The sequence below is a fragment of the Gastrolobium bilobum genome, unplaced genomic scaffold, assembly GCF_033153095.1.
Source record: "Gastrolobium bilobum isolate Gb01-03AN ecotype WA unplaced genomic scaffold, APGP_CSIRO_Gbil_v1 utg682, whole genome shotgun sequence".
Taxonomy (NCBI): Eukaryota; Viridiplantae; Streptophyta; class Magnoliopsida; order Fabales; family Fabaceae; genus Gastrolobium; species Gastrolobium bilobum.
This window is the reverse complement of record NW_026898450.1, coordinates 469,519-476,955: the sequence shown is the minus strand read 5'-3', so window position 1 is coordinate 476,955 and position 7,437 is coordinate 469,519. Positions and strand designations below refer to the sequence as shown.

The following is a 7,437-nucleotide window of genomic DNA, read 5'->3' as shown; positions in this document are numbered from 1 at the left end:
CCGAATATTATTCTGTTCCATTACTTGAGAGATTCGTTTTGTTTTTTAAGTTTTATAAATCTAAAATTAAGCATTTTTAGGAGATGCTAATTGAAAATGAAACGCCCTATATCCGGATATCATATCCGGATATCCAATATCCAATATCCGGATATTCCACGGGCAGATATCCGAATATTCCACGGGCAAATATCTGGATATTTCACGACAGAATGCAGAAATTGCATTTCGTGAAGATATCCTTCAAGGTTCCATTTTTATCACTATCAAGCGTTAAAGCATGCATATTTATACTGTTTAAGGGTCATACCACTGTTGGTTACTTGTTTAACTCTTTAAACATGCAAAGACACCTCTTTTATTCAACAAAACACATGATCAAGATTGGTACAACTCACTAAAGTCTAAAACAGAGACAAAGGGATGCTCTTGGAGCTCACAACCAGCTCCCAAGGTACTGACTTGTACAAGAACGAAAATGACTTCACAAAGGTTGGTTCTTTCTCACCAAAGGTCACCACTTGGACCTCAAAGTGCCATAACTAAGGCTCACAACACTCAACTCACAAACTCAGAACCTCTCCACCTCACTCACAGTGACAAGAACTCAGAAAAGCCCCCACACTTCCTCACCAAGCAAGCTCTCACAAGCCCCAAGGTATTTGGAGAAGAAATCAAGGAGAAAGGAAGCTCCTTGGCTCACCACAATGGAGGAGAAGGTGGCAAAGGGTGGCTAGAGGTGTTTCACAACATGGAGGCATGTAGGAAATCTGGTCTAGGGTTTTGTGCCCAATGATTAGAGTATATATAGCCACTTTCAATTAAATCACACAGTATTAACTTTAATTGCTATGCTTAGCATTTTAATCCCAAACTTTGGATTCTTAACCTACTCAATTTTACAAGAATTATCATATTTTTCTTATAATTTTCGGAGCACCTTTTCGGTACGCGCTTTTCATAGCCAGTATCAGATTCTGGCACCAGTTCTCATTATTTGGACTTGAAACTCGTTTTACAAGTCCTACATATTATTCTAGTAATTATCATGAACTTACTTTAATTTTCTGGGATACTTTTTCGATACACATTTATACCGACTAGCAGAACCGGTACCTGCACTTTTCTTCCGAAAAGCGGCTTTCAACATTCTTAATCACTTACTATAATTATTAAAGCCTCATAATAATTATTAGGGTCAATTATGGAATCATTTCCTATTTTCTCATAATTTATTGATTAAAGTTCCTTAATTAACGGTGCAGGTTCTTACATTTTCGTCCTTTGCATGGAACGGTTAAGCCATCAAATTTGTGAGGCTACTTCAAAAAAGTATTGGAAGCCTATTGTCCTTAGGAAGAACAGTCCGCCAATCAGCCACTTATTCTTCGCGGATGATCTCTTACTGTTTACGAAAGCTTCTTTGGAACAGGCGGTTCTTATTAAAAAAATTATGTCCTGTTTTTGTGACTCCTCTGGGCAGACAGTATATGTTGACAAGTCTAGGGTGCTTTTCTCTAGAAATGTGCACAATTTGAGAGCCGAGGAGATTGCTCAAGCCATGGGATTCTCCACAACTCCGGATTTGGGGAAGTACTTGGGTATTCCTCTAATGCATGAGAGGGTGAGAACCACAACTTTTAACTTCATCCTACAGAGAATGGAAAACAAGTTGTCGGTTTGGAATATGAAGACCCTCTCCCTAGCGGGTCGAGCAACCCTCTCCCAGTCTGTTCTGTCATCCATACCGGTTTACCCTATGCAATCGTGTCTTCTTCCGTTGAAAACTTGCGATGACATTGAGAGGAAAATCCGCAATTTCCTTTGGGGTGTCTCTGCTGATAAGAAAGCTTTGATGTTGTTTCCTGGGATAGAATTTGTCATCCTAAAGACAACGGAGGTCTAGGTTTTCGAAACTTGAGACTGATGAATCAGGCTCTCCTCATGAAAGTGGGCCACAGAATGTTAACCCAGACGAAGAGTTTATGGGTAAGGGTGTTACGAAATAAGTACAAGGTTGGAGAAGATTTAATCCCGGAGTTACAAAGAACAAAACAAGGCTCAAACTTTGTGGAGGGGTATCCAGAAGGTGTGGCCTAAGGTGAAGCTTGGTTCGATTATCCAGGTTGGAAATGGGGAGAGGAACAGATTTTGGGAGGATAGATGGATCCTAGGAAATGAGTTGGTGAAGGCCAAAGATTCAGTTATCATTACTGGAGAAGTGGAGAATTGGACAGTGGGCGACTGTGTTGAAGAAGATGGAATGTGGAATTGGAACTCTCTGGAACAATATGTCTCCCCACAGTCTCCGAGTTGTTTGGCTAGTATTTTTCCCCCTTCTCCTTCCAATGGTAATGACCGAGTTACTTGGGCAGGTTCGAGTAATGGAGCTTTCTCGGTTAAATCGGCCTTCTTCATGCTCGATGGTGATCCCTTATTGCAGACTAATCATGCCGACCTGATCCCTTGGAAATGGAAAGGTCCGAATAGAATCCAGATGTTTATTTGGAAAGCGCTTGGGAATCATCTGATGACAAACCTCAATAGGGAAAAGAGGAAGTTAACAACATGCAATCTTTGTACTAGATGTGCATGCCATCCAGAGGACATTCTCCATGTGCTTCGAGACTGCTCATGGCCCAGAAATATTTGGATTCGCCTTCTCCCCACCGAGCATCTGCCTCATTTTTTTGATCTTCAACTTCGCCAATGGCTGCAGTTTAATCTTGAATCGCCTCCATATACTTTTGGCTATCAACATTGGCATCTCCTCTTTGGTGTTGTTTGCTGGCTGACCTGGAAATATAGAAATGACTTCATATTCAACAACAAAGAAGCAACTCAGGAATCCTTGATTAGGCAAGCTAATATTTACACCTCAAATTTCCTTGCTGCTCGTCAAAGGCTCGACTTCCAAGGTGTACATAAAAGGGTAACAGAGGAGCGATTCATCAAGTGGAACCCTGCTGCAGACTGGGTGAAACTGAATACAGATGGATCGAGTAGCTTGGGAGGCCAGTTATCTAGCTGTGGAGGAGTTCTCCGGGATGATGCAGGGAGCTGGCTGGGGGGATTCTGCAAGAAGCTGGGAGCAGGCTCGTCCTTGAGAGCGGAGGTCTGGGGTATCTACAGGGGATGCTCGTGGCTTGGGAGCTAGGCTACAAGAAGGTGTGCGAGGAGTCTGATTCAAAAGTGGCTATTCTCCTCATACAGGATTCTTGCGCTACTTGTCATTCATTAGCCCCCTTGGTTAATCATATCAGAAGCCTATTAAGTAGGAATTGGGAGATTATCTTTAACCATACTTTTCGCGAAGGAAATTCAGTTGCTGATGCCATGGCTCGAATGGGAAGTCAGTTAGACTCTTGGGATGTGCAGATGCATGTAGAAATTCCTAGGGAATGTAGAGATCTCTTAAATAGAGACTTGCAGGGTGCAACTTGCCCAAGACTTTGTAACCTGTTTTAGTTTTTATGATATTTCCCTGATTTAAAAAAAAAAGCGCCAGACAACAACTGCAAATGCAAAATTAGTATGGAAATTGCATTCTGTCACCTAGAAAATGCTTCAAAAAAGACATCTGCAGTTTGAGCATAAGTCTCAAGCAAACAAAAATTTAGGGGCATGTATTTGCTAACATAATCATACATTCTGATATGTAGTGCAATGCAAAAATTAAAAAGGGTTCCACGTTCAGAATACTGATATAGAAATTCATTTGAAGGAGGGTTATTGTTAAGCACTTTATAGATTTACAGCAGAAGGAGAGATAAGAGAGTAGAGGAAAGGAAGAAGAGGGCAAAGAAGAGTAGGAGAAGGAGAAGATTTATGAAGGAAACTGAACTTGCTTGCACTATGGTGAAGTCTCACTTTCTCGCTACATAGGTTAGAAAATGGTATTATGGTCAGATTTTTCGTTGCCTTTTATCCATTTAGCAGTCTAACTCACAATACCACATTTGAAGTGGTTTTATTGAACAATGATTTTCTTTCCATTTTACACACAAGTCAAAGTCTAAGGAAATGTGTTTTCTACCAAAATTTTGTAATATTTTGAACCAAACGTGGACAACAAAGAATACCTATCTATGATGCCTAGGTATCTCCTAAAAACCACCAGAAGGTGATATTTTTGGATTACTAGCAAAATGCAAAAAGAAGTTTACCTTTAATCCAATTTTTTTGGTAATATTTTGACCTACCAAACAACTTTTTTTTAACTTTTCTAGAAAATTCATTTGCCCACCATTTTCCAATAATTGTATTTCTATGGTAAAAACAATTTTTCTCTACCAAACGCTCATTTAGGAGGAACGAGGATGGACATTGTATTGGACACAATATGTATATTATATATGAGACACGTTATTCTACCTACTTATTTTTCTGCCAGTTTTTGCTTATTATTTTCCAATACTCTTGAAGATTGATAGGCAAAAATAGGTAGAATAATATATCTCATTATATATCTCTACTTTTATATTGCGACCCCTTAATATTCTTTTATGTATAATTTATTCAAATGTTCATTATTTTACATCTTTCAAATATAATTTAACATGTAGAGGGTTATATTTACAAATTTTGTATTTATAAACTCTTACAACTTACATTATGTATTCTCTACACTAAATTATATTAGGGTTCGTTTTTTGTGCAGTTACTGCAGATAAGTTATCTGCAGTAAGTCCAATACGACGTCGTTTTGGAACGGAAATCATGATATTTTGTAATCTTAATTTATTTTAGAGTTATAATAGTCTTTATATTTATAATTTTTTAAGATTTCAATATCAAAATGACGTCGTTTTGGGAATAAATACAGATAACTTATCTGCATTAACTGCAGAAACAATTTTCCCATTATATTATGTACTTCCGAGAATACATAATGTAATTTGTAAAAATTTGTAAAAAAAATTATAAACAGATGTTTTCTCATTTAACATTGTTCACACACAAACTCTGGTTTCTAACATGTACGCCTTTATACCGCCGGGACAAGATGTAATATAAAAAAAAGTGTTTGACTCATTTTCAAATGAAAAATTACTCTCGTGTAAAAAACTAAATCCTAAATTAGACAAAGGATAGAAAAGTGAAATTGCGTGAAAAGAATAAATTAAACCTATAATTTATTCAATATATAATCAGTGGCGGAGCCGGGCTTCAACTGAAACCCGGGCCAAAAAATTTAATGTATATTTATTTTTTGAGTAAATATTATTTTCGGTCCTAAAAAATTTTACGATACTCATTTTAGTTCCTAGCAAATAAAAAGATTATTTGTGGTCCCTAAGAAATTCAAAGTGGATCAATTTTAGTTCTTTAATGTGGATCTTTTTTGAATTTATGAGGGACCACGATTTCAACTAAATGGGTCCATTTTGAATTTCTTAGGGACCACGAATAGCCTTTTTATTTGCTAGGGACTAAAGCTGACATCATGAAATTTGCTGAGGAACAAAAAAGGTATTTACTCTTATTTTTTTTTTAATTTTAGTTAGTTCATATCATAATATATTTAAATATAAAACACTTGAGCAGGAAGCATCAAAAGAATTATAATTTTATTAAATATTTTTAAATTTTATTGAAAATATTTTAATTTTTTTATATAAATGGAAATGAAACACATAACTTAATATAACTTACCTAAATCTCTAACCAAATATATTTTAATTTTTTGATAGGGTCAAATTATTAATTTTAGCCCGGGCCAAATTACAATTTTAGACTGGGCCAAATTATAATTAATTATATAATTATATATAATAAGTACAATTTGTCAAAATTTAGCCCAGGCCAAGGCCACACCCAGCAATCACGTGGCTCCGCCACTGTATGTAATGAGATCTACCAAATCAAAGACAAAATATCTCCACACACAAAAAAAAAAGACAAAGACAAAAGAATAAAAATATCTTTTTTAAAAAACAAATTGAGAACAACACAATCAATATTTACGAAAAAGGTTATATTTACAATATTTTTTTTCTTACAAATTCTTACAATCACTTTGTAATTGTTAGATTGAAATTAAATCTACAACTCTTGTTTAATGTCATTTTATAAATGTTGATTTGATTTTGATCCATCAACCATAAAAATGGTTGTAAGGAAAACGAGATTGCACTTATAATTTTTCTCTTTATTTATTATAAAAATGAAACATCATGCATGATTTAATTGACATAATACTATTGTGTAGTGTATGCAAGTATGTATAACCTATTCTCATTTAATATTCTCTCGTCTTACTCATTTTTAATGGAATTTCAGGAAGAATGAAGCCGTATATCAGCAACCCAAAGTAAAATGGTAAAATCACTAATGTTCTTGATGAGTTTATTTTCGATCCTTACAAATATAGCAACAGACAGATCGAATAATGCGCCGCCTTACGTAGAAGCACTTATTGAACAATAAAAAGACGAAAACCAAATTAAAAAGAAAAAGTAAAAAAAATAATAAAAGGGAAATAGAAAATCACATGAAATATAGCACGCACAAATGTTGAACTTTTAAGTTCTACCCATCATAAGGCCTAGGGAGCAAAACCTTTCTTCAAAGTTTCAATGATAGAAACATTAGTCTTGAAGGCCAAAGCCAAGACAGTGTCATCAATGGTGGTATTGAACAGTGTGTTGGGAAGTGAAATTGTCCCAGCATTGGCACTACCAAAAGCTGATATAGCGAGAGCAGGAATCTTAGGGTGAACATTCTGTTGGAAGTGCACAAGACCCTTTGGAAATATGAACAAGTCCCCAGTTTCAAGAATCTGTGTGAAAAGCTTATTGGTTGTGTCTACAAACCCAACTTGAAGGGTACCCTGAGCAACAAAGAGTAGCTCAGCAGAGCGAGGGTGTGTGTGAGGTGGGTTAATGCTACCAGCAGGGAATTGAAGGACAGCATATGACACACTCTGTCCAATGAGAGCAGGGAATTCTATCATGCTTGCCTTCAATACCTTAAATTCTAGGAGTGGTGTGTTTTGTCCAATAACGACACGAAAACCCGTATAGGTAAAGAAGTTCGCATCAACTGGGAAGCCAATTGGTGCTACGAAATCAGTGAGTATGTCAGGGTCACCTGCCCTTGTTATTTGCACAATGGCAAAAGCTGATATAATCAGTGAGAGAACTTTGAAAGTAGAGGAAGACATGGTTAATTAGAATATTTACCAAGTTTAAAGGCTGGGGCTCAGGAAAACTAAGATAATGGTTGAGATATGTGCATTTGGGGTTTCAGAAATGACATATATATACATATAGATAGGGGTTCTCTGGTTGGAAATTTTGAGAAGGGAAGTGGGGGTGTTTCCTAATCACAACGCAGATTACAATGTAATCTCGGTTGTAGTTTACAGTTGTTTGATTGTGCCATTTAGATAGTACAAGAGAACAAGAATGTTCAAAATGAAGCTGTAATTGAGCC

The 7,437-nt window shown here is 36.4% G+C and overlaps 1 protein-coding gene across 1 annotated transcript; it reads right to left on the bottom strand.

Annotated features, from left to right (window-relative positions):
• Positions 1–6,547: 6,547 nt before the first annotated feature.
• On the bottom strand, positions 6,548–7,165 carry LOC133316350 (germin-like protein 9-3). The gene has a single exon (XM_061518079.1). The coding sequence runs from the start codon at positions 7,163–7,165 to the stop codon at positions 6,548–6,550; it is 618 nt and encodes a 205-aa protein (XP_061374063.1).
• Positions 7,166–7,437: the final 272 nt, after the last annotated feature.

What these genes read in the sequence shown, in the direction of transcription:
- LOC133316350 (XM_061518079.1), bottom strand. Translation starts at nt 7,165, where the DNA reads ATGTCTTCCTCTACTTTCAAAGTTCTCTCACTGATTATATCAGCTTTT.